The 18841-nt window shown below is 43.2% G+C and overlaps 2 protein-coding genes across 5 annotated transcripts; one reads left to right on the top strand and one right to left on the bottom strand.

Moving 5' to 3' along the window:
• Positions 1-2859: 2859 nt before the first annotated feature.
• LOC128303462 (uncharacterized) lies at positions 2860-10964 on the top strand. The gene is made up of 7 exons (XM_053040425.1): positions 2860-3421; positions 6650-7345; positions 7428-7505; positions 7824-7865; positions 10043-10180; positions 10252-10348; positions 10448-10964. Exons 1-7 carry the CDS (start codon positions 3253-3255, stop codon positions 10599-10601), a joined length of 1374 nt encoding a protein of 457 aa, XP_052896385.1. The 5' UTR covers positions 2860-3252; the 3' UTR covers positions 10602-10964.
• Positions 10965-11851: 887 nt separating this feature from the next.
• Positions 11852-18400, bottom strand: LOC128301688 (serine/threonine-protein kinase PRP4 homolog). 4 transcript variants are annotated; one of them, XR_008287352.1, is made up of 9 exons: positions 18114-18400; positions 16497-18033; positions 15840-16429; positions 15662-15770; positions 15026-15562; positions 13681-14242; positions 12823-12994; positions 12604-12736; positions 11852-12354 (listed from the first exon to the last, which is right to left on the bottom strand). XR_008287352.1 is itself a non-coding variant. In XM_053038279.1 (6 exons), the coding sequence occupies exons 1-6, from the start codon at positions 18131-18133 to the stop codon at positions 14039-14041; spliced, it is 2997 nt and encodes a 998-aa protein (XP_052894239.1). In that variant the 5' UTR covers positions 18134-18400; the 3' UTR covers positions 13014-14038. The 4 variants fall into 4 exon arrangements, 1 of the variants encoding a protein (XP_052894239.1); XR_008287351.1 differs by having other exon boundaries at positions 11852-12736; XR_008287353.1 differs by having other exon boundaries at positions 11852-12736; positions 16497-18030.
• Positions 18401-18841: the final 441 nt, after the last annotated feature.

Below are 18841 nucleotides of genomic sequence, written 5' to 3'. Positions count from 1 at the left end.
TGCATTTCGAACGCAGAATAGAATGACCCCAATCTCTACTTTCACTTTCAATGCCACCCTCCCAACCCCAAACCCCGCACAGCAACACACGGAACATGCAGTTGGGGAAGCCGGACAGGTTTGTCACCGTTTTGTCATTTGGAATCTTCAGATCGATCGGGCCCAAGCGTGAATACAGTGCGCCGTTCTGGCCACCGTGCGCGTGTAGTATGTCAACATCGTCGTGTGAGAAAGACCAGAAACAAAAGTTCATTCCCGTGTTTTTTTCCCTTTCCTTTGTGCACGCCGTTGCCATTGCTTTGGGCTAGGAAGAGTGAGAATTATTTTTAAAACACCCAAATTCCCCCCATTTTCGAACATCCGTCGGGACCGGTGACCGTTCGGCGAAACACAGCCCGCAGTAGTAATTCGTTACGGCTTTTAGAGACAGCGTGTTTGCGTGTGTGTGTGTGTTCGGTTCGGTCCGGGTCCGAGATTGTGGCAACCAGGGACGGTTGGTTTTGGCTTTCATCGTGCGAACATACCGACCCGTGTAATGTTTCACGGCTGGCGGTATTTCATGCACTGTCTAAACTTCCTGCTCGCACAGGTTCGCATCGTTTGACAGGAGGTGTGTGTTCAAACCATGAGGGAGGAAGAGAGAGAAGAAGAACAAAAAACCAACCAAAAACGAAACACACACACAAAACATTACTCATCAAATCCATGCACAGTGTCGCGTGGCGTGTTGAAGCTGGAGCGTTCCGTTGCGTGATCCGTGTGGGGGCGCGCGCGCGAAACGACGTTTCAGCTGTGGGAATTTATCTTCTTCGTTTGCGACAACCGGCCACCGTTGACCCCATGTAAAGCGTAACACATAATTTACCGGCACGCCGTTAAAATTGTTCGACATTCCGATGATGATCGGTCTTGATCGGGATGTCCATGATCAAAAGATGTTCGAATGAAGATAGAAGACGACGATAAAGCTACTGTTTTCCAACAAACTCGTGAACTGTCCCCACGTGGTAAACCTGGCCCAGGTATACAAGTATGGACAGCTCGTCAGACAGCTATGCTTCTGAATGTGGTTCTTTTTCAACAGTTAGTTGCTTATCTTAGTGTACTTTATGAGGTTTTACGGTAGACGAAGACATCTTCAGGTGTTTGGGAATTGGTGTCTAGCTGAACCTCTCAGGCATTCGGATAACTTCACTTACGTTTGAGGTAGATATTTCAGGACATGGCAGAGACATGCAACTCATCTCACATGCTCATCATACTCTAAAAGATTCCGAAAGCCGGAATACTCGACATGGAATATCTTCTTCTGCTTTTTTGGACTCCAACCTGGGAGGTTTTGGTCTATTATTTCCGATTTCCTTAAGTTCTATTTATCTATAGCTCAGATGTAGGGAAAATCAGTTCAGATTTAATTTGATGTTGGTTATATCTGTTAACAGACCCTGAAGAAGTATGCAGTACACAAATAACTTGCAAACTACCACGATCAACTCTGTTTCTCTGAGTACTACTCCAAGGAGATCAACCTTTTGACTGCCCTTACGCCAGATGCAACGAAACTAGCCCATTAACAAGCGAGACTTACAATTTTGTTGATACTCTTGAGCATTTGCTAATTAACACGCATAATAATCTACAAGCGCTAGGAGTTAATCATATACATAACCATACAGTGAAGTTATCGCAGGGTTTCATTAGATTAACCGATCTAATTCAATATTCAAATGTGTCTTATTATTGGTTCTAGTAACTCTTCTATTGCCAATCTCAACTACTAATTTCTTCTTAATATCCTAGTAAACCTTGTGTCTAAGACTCGACCGATGCCTCATCCTGTCTGGTGAAGTCTCTTGCAGGTCTTTGGAGTGATTCTTTCCCATAAATGAGCTGAATTGGTGACATTACACTCTCTTGATCTTTAAAGTATGTGTTTATTCGAACTATTCGACATAGATTCTGAGGTTTGTGGAGTTGTCGGTGGAAGTTCTCTGGGTGTAGTACCTCCTGATAGAGTAGGCGTTCTTGTCAAGGATGTGGGTTCGCTACTTTGACAAACCAAAGCGAAAGTCTGTGTTTATGTATTTGATAAATTAAACTATAAAAAGTTTAACTACTACAAAAAAAAACCAACCTGATCTTCAGAAACCCCAAGATGCCCAGGATCGGTAAGGACTCGCACCGATCGACACAGCCATCGCCGTCCGGGGGGGGGGGGGGGGGGCATGCATAGTTTATTTTTACCAACACGATCCCTCTTCCGTCCGTGTGGCGCCTGTGGTAGCCACAATCGCACCGTACGCAAATATTGACGACCATTAATTCGCGCGTCCATCCGTTGCAAGATAACGACGGCCGTTGACGAAACGATACGAAAATACAGCATGAGCAGCGCAGAGCAAAGACCCGATCAACCCGATGCGATACGAACGGGGGCTTTGGTCCCGATTGCAGTGCGAAACTGTGGGCCATTCTGTGAAGCGCGATCGCGATCAATTGCCCGATGGATGGATGGGTGCTTGACGGGGTAGAGCTGCAAAACCACCGTCAGTTCCCCACGGTCACCCGGTTGACATTCTGCCCGCGTGTGTGTTTTGTTGTTGTTGTTTCTCTCAAGGCGGCTCGTGTGCTCATTTTCCCCGGGGGAAAAATTCCCTACGCCCAAACGAAAAACTGCAGCGCACTGTTCAGCGTACCTTTCAATTGTTCCGCTTTGTAAATCGGATTGCTCACGTGTGTGTGTGAGCTACGGGGAAATGTTAACCGTCATTTTGGCAATTCTTTCACAGCGTATCGCAGCGATGCAGTAGATAAAACAATCGACAGTGCCCACACACAAGTGCCGCCAGCCAGCCAGAGGTTTCCCAGGGATTGTTTGGTGAAAGGAAAAATGTGAACCCGCTGGGCCGTGCCGAAATGTTGCCCCAACGATGGTAGTGGTAGTGTAGTGTTCGCTTCGGCCCATAAGTATCTAGTACAATGAAACACGAAAGCCAACGGTGGTGAGTGTTGTGTGTAGTGCTGCGATCGACCGTAGAATAGGTACACAGGTGCGCAAGTAACGCAGAGTGAATAGAATAGATACGTGCATTTGGTGCAAAAGTCACCAGCTGTTGTGCGAGTGCGTGTGTGTGCATTTCGATTTGAGGTGAAAAAAAAGGAAAGTGAAGTGCTGATCTCATTGATAGAGGCGAAGAGGTGATAATACCTTGGCTTGAGTCGCCCCGATAGTGCATTGTGCGGTGTGTCACCATGTCGACCACCTCGATTTCCCGCGAGGAGGAGCGAAAGCCGCTGATGGAGGAGTTCTACCGGCAGCGACGGATTCTGCTTGGCTGCACAATCCTTATCGGTGTGGCAGCCGTCATCTGGATCGTGGCCATTTCCACCGATCACTGGTTCATCGTAACAGGTGGCCAAGGTAAGCATCAATGTTTGATCCGCCATTTTTTTTTGTTTTTGATCCCCCCCCTTCCGCAACGTAAACATTGACCGCAAGGTCTTGTCGGAACGATCCTCGGACGAGGAAGGAATGTATTTAAAACGCAAACCCCGCCCGAATACAAATAATTTCCCAGGGAACACCAGAATGGGGGAATCTATAAATAAACCACAAAACACCGTGATTCCATCAACTTGCATCACTGATAGGATACGTTGCGGCATCCCGCCGGTGTGTGGAGTAATCATTAATTGCACATGTCAGCGTAACAATTTATCGATTCCAGCAGCGACGCTCAACCATCCCGTGCTGAATGTACCGAAACACGTGCGAAACACCAGGCGTCTCCATCGCCGTTTGGAAATTAACCCCCTTCCACAAGAACCAACCAGAAGATTTGTACTTGAAAGCAACCTGCCTACTTTTTGTGTGTGTTACTGCTGTGGTTGCTGTGTTCGGTCACTACTTTGTATAGCAAATCTAGGAGCTAGGTAAATCAGGATGCAACGCGGTTTCATGTTTCTGGTTCAGTGAAAGGAGAACTAACTGGCACACTTTGAACGGCTGCCAACTGGGTGGGAAGTGGGAGGAAATTTGGCATTCGCCCGGTGGTAAAGACCATTTGCACCGGTGCACCGGTGGTGCAGCACCGTAACGCGATTGAGAAAGGTAATGAACAATGAGTCAAGCCAGTGGCCGACGAACGGTTGATTTAATTTTAGTGATTTTAGCGGCTATGTGCGAATTGTCACTCGGTGAACACGTTTTTGGGGAAAAGCGTTTCGTTTTTCTTCAATAACTCTCGCAAGCAATTAGTATAATTATTGGGGAAAGGTTTTGCTCGTTTTTCTTTATTTTCCGGGGCTTGACGTAATAGTATTATTGTTAAAAATAAATTTCCGATAAGTAACAGACTGTTTTTTAAAGTGAGCGAGTGCTCGTAACTATAAATAATAATTAAGGAACAATTAATTGTTTGCTTATATAGCACCCGTCGAAATTACTATTTATTTTTATTTTTTTCATATTTCTTATAAAAACCAAATTGCAGTGTTTTACACTTGCTAAAGTTAAAAGTAAATACAATTTTTATCTATTTTAATATAATTTTGTGTAAGGAAATGGATTTTGTTTTGCAGAGGGTAAAAAAATTAAGGACAGTTTCCTTTTGTTTATTAAAATATTGCTTTTTGGAATTTGTGCATTTAATTAAAAATTTTTGGGGGTATTTTAATTTCACTTGAAAGCGAAAGCGAATGATATTATTATGTTCGTTAATATTTATCGAAACATTTGTTGGTGCAGTGTGGTCAATAGAAAATAATTAATTACTATAAATGTAAAATCTATTGTTTACTTAAAACATAATTGAGCGAAAATGTTTAAAGCTTCGAAACGTTAGCAATATACATCATCAAAAAAATTGTATTGTATTTCACATATGCTAAACTGGAAGAAATGCATTTAATTATTTGCTTTTTAGTATATTTAGTTAGGGCGAAACTACTATCCTACACATTAGTAAATTTGAATGCATTGTACTATTTTGGCAATGAAATCTAGTTGAGTGCATGCCCCATTTTGAATACAAAGCAATATTCCGCATTTGTACAAAATGTCATTTGAGCTCTCTTCGACCAGTTCCACCAACCATTCCTCAATGGAACGCACAAAGCAAACCCAAACGGTTATAAATTAAATCACACGCCAAACATATGTTTCGATCATGGCTTCATTGCACAACAAGACAGATCGTGCACGGTAAATCTTTCTGATTTTCTGATTCTTTTTTTCATGCGGACCGCACTCATAATACTCTACCGGCGCGATCATAACGATTCGGTCATCTATCTTGTCGTGTGCTTTAGATTTATTTCCTTTCATCCTTTATCTTTTGCTATAAATCAATGTGTTTGGAAATGTCATAATATACAGTGCATTCAAATGCATTAATTATTGAACAAATGAGAGGGCTTTAAATAAGTTGATACTTGCAACAAATTTGCTTTCCAACTTCAAACTTGCATTGATTAAATCGTACATTCCGATCGTTCAAACATTCGATCGAATTGAGGTATTAGAACAGTAGAGAGAAATATTACCCGAAACGGATAGAAAGCATAAGCGCAATACGCAAATGTTTAGATGGAACGTAATGAAGATCGATTGGCGTGATTTGTTGCGGTTCTCACCTCAACAGGGCCACCAGTTTGTGGAAATCGTACAATGTTTGTTAAGCGTTACTTCGTTCGTTTGATTAGAATGATAGTTTCCGTTTGATCGTCTACTGATCGCGAAGAAGATGGAGTTTGAGTTGAAAAAAAGAAAAGATCGACCTTATGACCTCATCTTTAACGCAAAAGAAACGCTTTCTTCATTTTCCCCGACGGTACGGTAAAGAGATAGAGAGAACAGTTTTAATTATCTTGGCATTATCAAAACGCAACCCCGATGGTACACACATTTAATAAGTGAAGTACATCAATATTGAAACTTCCAGCATTGTTGAACTTTAACAGATTGAACTGCCGGGTTGGGTCGGGTCGGGTCGGGTCGGATGTGTTTCAATGCTGCACGGCGGGATAAATGGTGTGGGCAATGTTTACCTTTAACCGTGTTTCGCAACCCACGGTGAAAGTCAACAGCGACGCGTTAGGCGACTTGACCGTTCTCGTGTTCGGTTCGAGTGGAGGTGGTCCTTTTTTTTGGTGCAAAGAAATCCCAGCATAGAACAGTAGAAAAAAGGCTGCTCTTGTTAAGGTTAGGTTGAAATGTAACAAAAACAGAAACAAGCAAGCGAGCAGCCAAACAACCGCCAATATTCATTACGCTGCCGCTACGGGGGAGAGAGTAAAATTTTGTAAATTGGTCAGATTAAAAATAAGACCTCTGGTTTGTTGTAGTACCGCCGGAAAGTGCAGAAATCTCTTGACGAGCTGACGGCATCGCAGTGCTCTCGGGGAGCACTTGGGAGCACTTGGGAGCAAATGTAGCTGCAACAAAGCGAGTAGAACGGCGAATGTAATTAAGGCGGAAGACAAACAACCGTATGTCAGGATTAAGCTGCGGGTGACCGGTGCACGTCGGTCAACCACGGTCAGCTGTCACATCATCTGCGCCTCTCTCTCTCTCTGTCTCTTCGCGCTGTACTTCCTCGTTCGGTTGTTAATTATTTGAATTTCTGGTTCTGTTTTGCACTTTTGGCAGGAATCTTCATACCGGAAACGAGACGATACTTCAAAACGTCACACTCGGGTCTTTGGAAGATCTGCCGTTACGGTGTCATACCCGCGGTGCTGGCACAATCGAACGCGACCCGCAACTTCACCACGCTGTCGTTCGTGAACGAAAATCGCATCGCCACGATGCGGTCGTCCCTCGCGAAGGAACCGTACATCAAGGAGTTCCTCAGCTACGACCTGAAGACGGAAAATCTCACCGAGGTCGACGATGGCTTCCGGCGGCATTTGTTCGCGTCCTGGATCGTTAACGATGCGGACCGTTTCCACGAGCTGAAGGCGCTGTTCCACGACATCACCGGGAAGGTGCGGCAGCAGGATAATGTGGCCGTGCAGAAGCTGAAGAACCCACCGCTGATGATGCTTGATCCGACCGATCTGAACTCGGTGCGCGAAACGCTGAAGGAACCGGTGGCCGGTGTGCTGACCACGGTCACCATCAACTCGACGGACATTAACGTGCTGATGCCGAGCACCCTGTCCGAGGCGCTGTTCGACGATTGGGAGCACCGGCCGGGTGTGATTTATTTGCTTTGGAGCTTCGCCAAAGCGATGAACATACCGCCGTACATCGTCAGCCCAAATGGCACCAAGTACATCATCCGGCCACCGTTACCACCGAAGAAAGGGCGCATTGGGAATGGCTACGAGTATACGCCGTTCAGTACGTATCGGATGCCTCGGGACCGGTGGATTATTAAGCCGTTACTAAGCGTGCTCGCTTTGTATTTTTGTTTTCGTTACAGAAAAATGTAAATTTCACAATCTTTTCCCTAGCGACGATGAGATTCTCCAGGATCCCGCCATCGACGACGAACTGCTTGGTGAGTAGTGGGCCTGCTTTGGTTGGGGCTTCTCTTCCTGGGCGACCAGTGGGTGTTAGCTATCTGTTAATTAAACTTGTAATTAACAGCACGAAGTGCATCCAAGCGCAGTGCACACATTAAATTGTTTACGAATATTACGCTAACATCACCCATATTCAATGCACCCAACGTATATATATAACTATTACTTTGCACAATCCACCACAACATCTATTAACTCGGCATCCATCCTCCTATTAAAATGTTATTGCACTTTTTTGCATCAAAACCCGACAACATATCACAACGACGATCCTCCATCGACCGTTTTTGTAGAGAAAGATGAAGCTTTCTACAATCCTGAGTTCCAGACGGAAGGTACGCATCGGTACAGGGTGGCCATCATTTGGCCGTACGCAAGCTTACCAGTTGCGAATCGATCTTAGGGGAAATGTTTAAATAAATGGCGTCGTTGTTTCCACTGCTCATTCCCAATGCTCGGTAGAACTACACTGGTGGAAATAAGTATAAAAACTCGTGTGCGACCTTTTCAAACTTCCGATCGATCTAATCAATGTTTTTTGTTACAATCTGTTAAATTGTTATTTATAGTTTGAAGCATTGAGATTTTTGCGAATGTTTTGGTTATAATAATATGTATTTTTTCCATGTTTTGCTATTACTTATTGACGCAGGTATAACATTTATTTTAATCTTTACTTAACCGACACTATCAATCTGTTCAATTAAAGGCTTTTCTGGATTTCCTCCTCTGTTCCTGTGAGAGTCCTGAACAAATATTACGGTTCATTGTTAGTTCCTTAATTAATTTGAATTTTATCATTTGAAACGATTCAACGGCAATGATTTTGTTATAAAAACAACGTATTAATTATATCTATTTTCGAATTTACAATAATTTGTTTAGTTGGAGCTCGTTGGTGCATTGGAAACGGTGCCGGTCTTCACACGACAGTACCGGTCCAAAAGTCCATCCAGATCAATTTTCCGTACGCAGGACTACGAGTACACGAAGTCAAAGAAAGCTAGAAATGGTAGGCCTAGACCTGTTGAGGTTGTTGTATCGATACAACAAAAAAAAATCGATAAGCTACATTATTTAATTGAAAATATAGTTCGATCAATTATACTTATTTCCACCAGTGTATTATACAGCCTGTCTATGTTTGCCTTTACGCACTTCGAAACTGTTCTTCGCTCTCTAGCTGCATTAGTACGCATTTTATTTCGCATCTTTACTAGATATTCGACATCTGAAGAGAGTTCAGAGTGTCTTTACTTAATATAATTGTGAATGTTATTCTACTCTATGTAACTCCTTGCTGTCTATTCCCTCCCTGTGCTCCCTATGGTAGGTGATTTGAACCTTCTATGATCAGCAACTGCATCACCACATTCAAACGATACGATCACACCTTCATATCACAATGTGTTTGGAAAGCTTCTTTCTTTGTTGTTAGAAATAGTTAATATGTGCCTTCTACTACTAAAAATAGCTAAATCTATAATAAAAACAACAAGCATGGAAATGGAACCCCGGAAAAGAATTCCAATTAAGTGATAATAAATCGGAATCCGGTGTGCGCTTGTCACTGCCGAAACTTCATAAAAGCGATGCTTCTAGTTGTCTGTCGACGGTTCGGTTTGTCGCAGGCAGAGGACGCGTACGTGTGTCGCACCATAATTCATGCGCGGTTATGCATTTCGCTGCGGCTATTAATTTTCTTCTGCGAGTCGTTAAAAAGCGGCCATAAAAGTAGAGCGAACATGAGCGAACCACACCCAGACCGGACACCGGGGAAATTGTCTGTACACTGTCTTGTCAGTAAGATTTCACACCCTTGCGTTGGTGTATTGGATATTTGGCAAACACAAAAAAAATAGAAACAACCCGCCGAACATTTTGTGGTGTTGCATCGTTGCATCGTGCTTTAGTCATAATTCAAATTTTTATCACTACATCGTGTAACAAAATACATCCTACAGTGTACAACGGCGTGTCTGTTTCCCAGTCCGTGCAGTTATTTCAAACGGATTAACGGCCGGTAAACAACGTGTGTGATGCTCGTTTTTTTTTAAATGCATGTGTGATTCTTAGTATGTTCCAACCGCTAGCTAACTTACTGCTGTACTGCTAACCACATGTAGTATTAATATGTAGTACTTATTTTAATTTTTTCGTGTCATTAACTTGCTATGTAACCTAGGGGAAATTTTCAAAAGATTCGTAATTCGTAATTAATTATAATTTAAGTATTAATTAAATAGTTTAGTAATATCTAGAGGTTTGTATAACGGCTTAAACGAGCATATTAGAGTAGCAGTAATAAATTATTTTTAATAATTTTCCATTCTAATTCAAACGAGTCACTTAAGTAATAGATACTCAACGTTTTAAACGCATGAATGAATGACAGAACGTCTGGTTTGGCGATCATTTCTACAATGTTGTTTTGAATAGTATTCTAATACTCCCCAATTATAGTGTAGCAGTGTCGTTCGGCAGTAAACTAATTATTGTATCCCTTCCACAGACTACAGCCGAACCGAAGCATCGTTTGCGTGCATTACAGTGTTTGTAATGGTGATGGGGTTCATCTTTTCGATCTACACGTTCCTGAACCCACGGTACATGTTCAAACGATTGGCCGGCGGTATACATTTCATATCAGGTACGGTGAAGCTAGCGCAACCGTTACAGAACTATGCTCAGTTTTAACCCTCCCAATTCGTGTGCTTGCAGCCGCGACAAGTATTGTCGTCATACAGGTGTTGGTCGCTTCCGTGGAGTACGAGAAGGAAAACATAACGTACACCTTCCCGAAAGGTGCCAAATATAGGTATGTGGGGGTTGGCAGTTATTTGTCCCCCAATCAATAAACACCTCTCTAACCGTGCACGTTATCTTTTCTTCTTTTGGGGACCATTCCGCGCGACAGCTACGGTTACGGATTCTACCTCGCTTGGTTCGTATTTCTCTCCAACATCTACGCCGGCCTGATGTTCATGTGGTACTCGAAGAAAAGGAAAGGCAATAAGGCAGCGACGGAAGAATTGGGTATGGCCGACGAACCCATCAACATTGGGCGATAAGCCGTGGAACGAGCGGTTGCGACCACCGAAAGACAGTGCTGCGAACTGTGGCAGGGATAGTTGGGCCCCGAAACGTTTCGATTCTCGATTGTAGGTGTACGTGTGCGTGTGTGTGTGTGTGTATGTGTGAGGGACAGCAATGGCAAACCGGCTATTAGGAATCTCTTCCCTCCCCCGAAGGTTAGCCCTTCAAACGATGAAGCAAGCATTAAGACATTGTATTTCAACTTTTCGTTCTGTTATACTTTACTGCGAAACAAGCGCCCTTTTCTTTGTAAACAAAACCGTGTCGATACTGTGTACGTTTTGATTTTCTGTTACGATTTAACTGTTACATTAACTGTTACGAGGATAATAAAGATAAGCAAGTCGTTTGAATATTTTAAGCAAACGTGGTGCACCAAAGGCTAATGTTGGATGGAAAGAAAGTTAAAGTTATTATGGCGAAAATTACAGGAGTTTTTAGTCGTGGTTGGAAAAACTGGAAGACATTTTAGCATCCTTTTTACTTTAACTTGGGATATGAAAAAGTTAATGAGAAATCCGAGATTGTGTGACGAACTCAATACACACTCTTGGAGAGTTTTCCGATATTACGGATGTTTTAGTTGAGAATCTATTACTGCTTGGACAAATTCCAGAAACTGTCGAAGATTCCACAGTCAGCTGGACACTTTAAATTTCAAAAGGATTCTGAGATGTCTTTACCACCTGAACTCGAACGCCCAGAGTATAGTGTGTATTAATTCTCTCATCTTCAAAAAAAGAAAGAGGTAATCGATGACAATCTATATTTCTTCGTGATACTGCTTGTGCTTTTACAAGATCTATTTCATTTTAGACAACAGATAAAAAGAGATTAGAAGCTTGCGCCAAATGTATGTTCTTGTTCTAATTGTACTGGTTGAGGCTGCATTTAGCAATGATAGTGAGCATGATTACTCTATTTTGAGTGTAGATTCTTTAAATACTTTACTAATGAACCTAAAATATACGTTAATGTGGCAAACATTGATTTGGAGCTTTTGTGGTATTCGAAGAATAGAAAATCTGTGATAAGTTTTTTTTCCAACATTTCTGTAATTTGATGAACCTGCAATGCAAAAAGTAGATTGTGTTGGATGAGAATGACTACCATCTTCAGATGGATATATTAATATTGTTACCAATATAAGGTACTTACAGTTTGATTTGTTCAGCGATATTGTGAAACTGTTCTCTCAATTGAAAATACTCGCTAAGTTAACTGTTTCGCACTGCTCCACGGAAGGCATCTTTATTCCCAATTCAATTATCTGCAAAGGTTACACCAAACAGCTCGATAATTCACATTTTATTCCCCGTAAGGGATAGCCACTGCACTGCGAAACCCTGTTCTTACATTCGGATAATTCGTTTTGGTGGTGAGATAATGAGGAACTTACCATCCTTCATTCACACGGTGAGCTTACTTTTTGTGCGTTATTCCAACCAGCTTTTGAAATCTTGCAAGCAGTTTCCTCATTCGGCATTGTTGCAAACGATCTGAACGCAAGGCTGGAAAGAAATTAAGCACAAAGACCAAGCAATATCGGGTTCTGACGAATACATCCACGGTATGCACACATAACAACCTGTTTCACCACACCACAATTTGGGATGCAACTGATCGCCTCTACGGTCTACCCATCTGTGCGAAACGGCAGGTTGTTTCGCGTTGCAGCGCGTCCAACTCTCCCCAACACGAAGAACATCGCTGCGTTACGGTGCGTGTCTTTAAAATGTCGAACGGTAAGGCGTAAGCAAAGAAACGGTATTAACATCTTTTGTACGAATGCTCGCTAATAATACGAGCGAGAGAATAAAGGTCGTGAGCCGTCAGACGGAAGTATTGAAAATCGATTCAATCACTAGAATTCTACTGGGGGGAAGGTGGGCATTGTAAAACAAACATATGCTTGATAATAGTTTACTTGCACAAGTGTAAATAAATAACGAAACGATTAAATAATTCGTTCACTACCTCTTTATGCACAGCGCTTCAGCATCAACTTCCCGTGAGCGGGGCGTGCCGTGGAATTACTCCCCAAAAGAGAGACCTAATCCAAGAACGGGCGATGCATGCTTCTGTGTGCGTGTGTGACACGGTTGTGGATCTTGTGGAGGATGATTTAAAAATATGATTAGTTCTATTTATCCATTTAGCTGCCCATCGTATTGTGGCTAATTGTGAAATGTTTACTTTCGTCACAGCACTGTGCTGGTACAACTTGCGTGATTATCCCGGTAACGACACCGATTAGCTTGCCGGTTTTCCAAGCCAGCGTACCACACTCTGTTCGACATTGACGATCTGTGCGCGGGTCGTCCCGACAGAGGAAATGTGCATTTCCCGCGTTTTTCAACATCCGTTGCTGAAACGAGATAGAGCAATGTAATTAAATCTGTCTTACGCGGTACGGCGGCTAATTTAAATCATGAAAATGTAATTTAGACTCTTCGAATTTCTCTATTTTGGATAGAGTTTGTATTTATCCTCATAAAAAAGGACTTGCTTTTATTATTATCGCGTTCGCTCGTTCTCTATGTGTGTTTTTAATGTTATTGTTGTAGCTGTTGTTGCTGCATCTTTAAACGAAATCATTCTCACAATCATTATGTTGCTACTGCTATCAGCTATTGACTCAAATAAGAAACGATTGATGATAAAAAAACACATAAAAAAGACAATCTAAACCATTCGTTCCGCTATCTGCTTCATCAGAACAGTTCCAAATAGTGACAACTCCTTTTTGAAACTAACGATTTGCAGATTTCAGTAAAATCATGCATCATGATCAGCTAATACTTTGTTCTGCTAGGCGTTTTGTTTTGTTTGTGTTTTTTTGATAGTCATTACGATTAGGGATAAAATGATTTAACGTTGAAAGAAACAAAACAAACAAGGAACCATAGTTTGCGTCCTGGTTTAACTGATAGTTGCTGTTCGAAAATAAATTTTACAATAGTTATTCTGTATCTTCTTCTACCCTCCCAGCGTTGCATTAGATATATGGTGGATTAAGGTTACACTACATGAGTGGGCTTTTTAATTGTTTACCTCTCTCATTTTTGCTTCATGAAAATACAAGAGCAAATGCTTCTACAAGTTCTCATCGTGGGCTTCTTCGTATGGCACCACCACACACTTCAATTCCTACGAATGCATGATGAGTGCATCAGATTCTTGGGGGGAAGGAGAAGAAGGTTGGGCCTTCCTTCATCGTTCGATGAACAACCGGGCGTGTGGGTGTGTGTGTGTGCACGGATGAAGAAGTGTCGATCAGTGAAGCGTAAGTAAGAAAAGGATCGTTAATAGTGTGCAATTGTTTGATGTTGATTGAGACGTTGATCCATCAATTCGAAGGAAAATACTTCCGTTGCGTGTACACAGCTGTGTATGATCCGTGGCCGTTCCCTTAGATCTTATCTTGAATGAACGGATGCGCCAGTGCGTGGTTCAGTGAAATTCGTTTCGCCGGATCGAGCGCAAACACTTTGTCCAACAAATCCTTCAGTTGCGACACTTTCCGTATCTGGTCATCGGGGAGATTTTGTCCGGCGATCAATTCCTGTTGCAGATCCCGCGTTGGCTTTATCATTGATACTACCACGACCTTTTCCTACACGGATACACAAAAAGGTATGAAAACAAGTATTAATATTTTGTTCTGCAAAGAAAACACATTCAGTATGTGCGAGACACTCATTTTTTAAAGATTTAAAGTAATAGAATCACAATCACTGCATTACAAATATACATTTTTTCTGTAGAGTTTACAGTATTTTACCATAAATAAACAAAGACTAACGAAGAATTAAAATTTAATTAGACAGTTAATAGAGTTAACTCTACTTTCTATAGAAGTTACTAACTTGAGGCAAAATATTCGTGTTTGTTCCAAAAGTGGATTACATATAATGATGATACGAAATAATAATTGTGTACAATAGGATTTTCATAGAAAAACTCTTTCTAATGTTTAAGAAATAAAACAAAACTTATGGTAATAAATCTTAGAATCTGCAGCAATCAATAGTTAAGGAGTATTTGGGTGAATCAAAGTTACATTTTTTATTTAAATTACTGATTTAAATGATTCAAATTACTCTCGATTAATAGTGAAATGATTATACAAATCTCATGCAATTACCGTAGTGTTGAATAGCATCCTCTTTTAATCTACATAAACACCTAGGAAAAAGGAAATCGCTATACAAATTCATCAAAAAAGTGTTGAACCAACGGTCAAACCAACAGTTTTTCGAGAACATTTTTAAGAGTAAGATGCTAAACATAACAAAACAGCAGATAATTAATGAGGATGGTTGAATGTAGATGAAATAATAGTACAAGAAGAATCACTTCTACGACAAAACCAATCAGTTACACATAAGACACTTACCCGTTCGGTGAGCTTATCTATCTCGTGCGATAGAAAGTTACAGTTCTGGTCGAAATGTTGATCCTTGAACTGGCCCTTGCGAATCAGCTTGTTCGGTATCTTGCCTTTCAGATCCATGAAAAATTTAAGCATTTGATTATTGGACTGCCCACTAAACAAGATCTTGCCCGTGTACAACTCATAGATGGAGCAGCCGGCCGACCACATATCGATGCCGTAATCGTACGCCAGGCCGAGAATGATTTCCGGCGCACGGTAGAACCGGGACACAAGGTACGGTGTAATTTCGTTATCCGTTATCGATGAAGCCGATCCAAAATCGCACAGCTTCAGCACCAGATTGTTCTCGTTCACCAAAATGTTGTCCGGTTTGATGTCGGCATGCAGAATTCCGGTCTTCTTCAAAAGCTTCAGTGCTAGCAGCAGCTGCTGGGTGTAGCTACGCACGGCTTTGATATGCAGGCCAACGTTTTTGCCATACTTTTTCAACACTTCGCGCAGATTCATCGACAGGGGCTCAAGAACCATACAGAGATGCTTCAATTGATGAACGGGAGCGTGGAAAGAAAATGGATATACGCGTTGTAAGCAATGGTGAACCAAATCAAGCAATTTCAAGCGATAATTCGAACATACCTGCTTGTGGAAAAAGTGTCTGTATAAACGTAGACAGTGATATCGGTCGCTCGGATCGGCGTCGTTGAGTTTCTTCAAGATCTCCAATTCTCGCAAGCCTGTCTTATGCCTAAAATAGTCATGTCGAAAGATAGATCTCTAGGAACGTCTTATGAATCGGTAACTCGCTTCTACTTACATGATCTCGTTGTTGCGAATGATTTTGACCGCAACGAAGGCATTACCACGGGCCTGATCCCTCGCCTTCACTACCGTACTGAACACGCCCTGTCCCGTGTAGTTAGCGACCACGTACCGGTTGTCCAGGATTTCACCAATTCGCACACGGTAGTAGCCTTCCGCATCGTCCCAGTTGTCCGTCAGGGCCGGATTCTCGTGCGCCTGCTTGTTGGCCACAACCGTGCCCGGTGAGTCGAAGTTCGAGTCGATGTCCTGTTCGGCAAACATGTCCCATTCGGGACGTTTAGAATTTTCTTTCGCAGTATTTTTCGGTTCCTTACTCTGCCTGTCCAGATCTTTCGGTGGTTCGGGTGATTCTTTCGGCTTACGTTCTACCTTATCCATCAGATCCTTCCGCTCGTTCGGTATCGGTGGGGTAAGCGACTGATCTGTTCCGTCCCGGTCGCGATCGTCCACGCGTTGGCTGGTCGCTTCACGGCTCTCGGTTCGCGATGACGGTGCCGTACTGCCCATACTGACCTGTCTAAGCTCGGGTGGTTCCACCACTTCCGTCATCGTGTTACTGTCCTCATTTGCAACACCCAGTTTCTGTAAAACAAATCAACGAAACAACATAGTACATGCCTAACAAAGTTCCATTCAGCGTAACATTTACCTTGAGCAGGGCTTCACGTTCTTTACGTCGTTTTTCGATAATCTTTTCCTCATCTTCTTCGTCGTCAATGTCGATATCTCCCATTTCGCTTTCACTGCTCGATTCCTTCTGCTGCTTAAGACCTTCGCTAAGAGAGTCTTTAAACCGATCATCGTCCACCTTTCGCCCTCGTCCACCGCCACGCGCATCGCGCCCATTCCGTTGAATACCGCGACCATAACCTCGATCACGGTCCCTATCGCGACCACGACCATCCCTATCCCGATCTATTCTACCTCCAGGCCCGCGCATGTCGCGATCGCGGCTCCTGCTACGGCCACGGAAACGGTCACGCGAACCCAACCTACCGACAGCACCACCACGACCACGATCGCGCTCAAGCGATCGTCTCTCTCGGCTTCTATCGCGAGGTGAGTATCCGCGTCGATCACGTCGTCTTTCCAGCGAACGATCACGTTCCCGCTGACGGACGCGTGCCCGTTCCCGATCACGCTCCCGGTCCCTTTCCCGTGCTTTCTCACGCTCGTACCGTTCTTCGGCCATGCGTCGCTTGTAATTGTCCTCCTCTCTGTTGCGCCGCTCTTCTCTGGCTCGCAGTTCTCGCTCGCGGTCACGATCCCGTTCCAGCTGTCGGGCTCGTGCATCGGACGAATGGTCCTTCGCCTTTTTACTTTCCGCTTCCGCATTCGTTCCCCTGTGTCCCGCTCCTTGAAGATCGTCTTTGCCACCTTTCGAAGAACGGTTTACCGCGTTGTTGGATTTCCTGCGTACCTGTTCGTTGACGTCCGGTGTCGAATCTCCATCGATGGTGATGACTGCAGGTTCGCCAGCTTCAACGCGTTTCTTTTTGACAGGACGCTCCCGGGTGTTCGAGTCCGTCCTTGCCATCTTGTTCAGCCCATCGTCTTCCTCGTCCGTTGCATACTCACCGAGGCGTGCCTGCAGCAGCGCTTTCTGTCGCATCAGATCTTCCAAGTTGAGCTCATCGTCCTCAATGACGGCAACATCCGGACTGGGCGCATCTTCCACCGCGGTGCCATCACTCTCGCTCTCCACCGAAACTACGTCCTCCTTACGCTTTTCTAGATCTTGGGTTAACATTTGCACCAGCTTATCAGGATCGGTAGAAATGTGACCTTTACGCTTCTCAACCACAGCCTTCGTGCTACCATTGTTCTTCGAACGTACCGTCTGGTCGTTTCCTCTAAACCGTTCCTCACCATCACCATCGCCCTCGGTAGATTGTTTAACGCGTGACGCGTGTTCAACCTTTCGGGATGATTCAGCAGGCGCACCGTTTCGAGCAAGTTCACCATCGGTGCTGCTTTCCTCCTCATCCTCACCACGATGCTTTCGTTTGTGTTTTTTATGCTTTTTTGGTTTGTGCTGTTTATCCCCTTTCTCCGATTTCGATGACTTTTTGTGCCGCTTGTGTTTTTTGTGTTTGCGCGAGCTGCTGCTTTGCTTGTATTCCGCCGCCAATTTATTCTGCGGGCTTTGGTCCTCCTCGGTGTCACTGTCGTCAGACGCGATGCTGCTGGAAGGTGTAAAATAAAAGGAAAAACAAAACAATACACCTTAACCCAGCACGCCGTTGACCTTAATCACTGCACTTACATCACTTCTCGGGAAGCCATTCCAAACCAGGGGTAAAACTTTGTTGGTAAAACTCACACCGAAGCTACTGTTTTTTTTCTACCACCCGTCTACCTAAGCACAGGAAGCGTAATGCGTTACTGCGGCAATTGTCTAACAACGCACTAATAAGCTAAATGAAGACCCCGTCTGAATATTATCGAATCGTACGCTGTATTGCAGTTCTGCACAGATGAAATAAAGTAGGAAATATGTTTTAAAAACACACCACTTTGTATAATCGAAGCAATGTATTTTGTAAAATCAGCAACATCGGGTAAGATTGGGACAGGTTCGCCCACCACAATCAATCTGACAGCTGAGGAAAAAATAAATAAGTTTGACATTTCGCTGTCTCGTAATGTCAACATGGAAAAACACCAGGTTAGCACATTTTAGAAAATGGCGCCAGTACTGCTCGAATATCAGCCATTAAATTTAAAAAGTCGAGCAGAAATCCAGCAGGATAATCTTATAACCGGATGGCGTAAAATAAATGTAAATAGAAAGCTTTGAAACAATTTCAACACAATACAAAACAACCAAGTTTTGACAAATTTTAAGGGGCGCTCGTGTCAACATGGTCAAGGAAACTATTCTGCTTCTTAAATGCTGCAGGAGCACTGCATTAGAACTGCAAGGCACTGCATGTGTGCTACATTTACGATGCACCAGCGCTGCAGGATAGTCACTGATGCGCTGATGTACCC

Source organism: Anopheles moucheti, chromosome 3, assembly GCF_943734755.1.
Source record: "Anopheles moucheti chromosome 3, idAnoMoucSN_F20_07, whole genome shotgun sequence".
NCBI lineage: Eukaryota > Metazoa > Arthropoda > Insecta > Diptera > Culicidae > Anopheles > Anopheles moucheti.
Note: the sequence above shows the minus strand (reverse complement) of the source record. Positions and strands in the feature narration are given on the sequence as shown.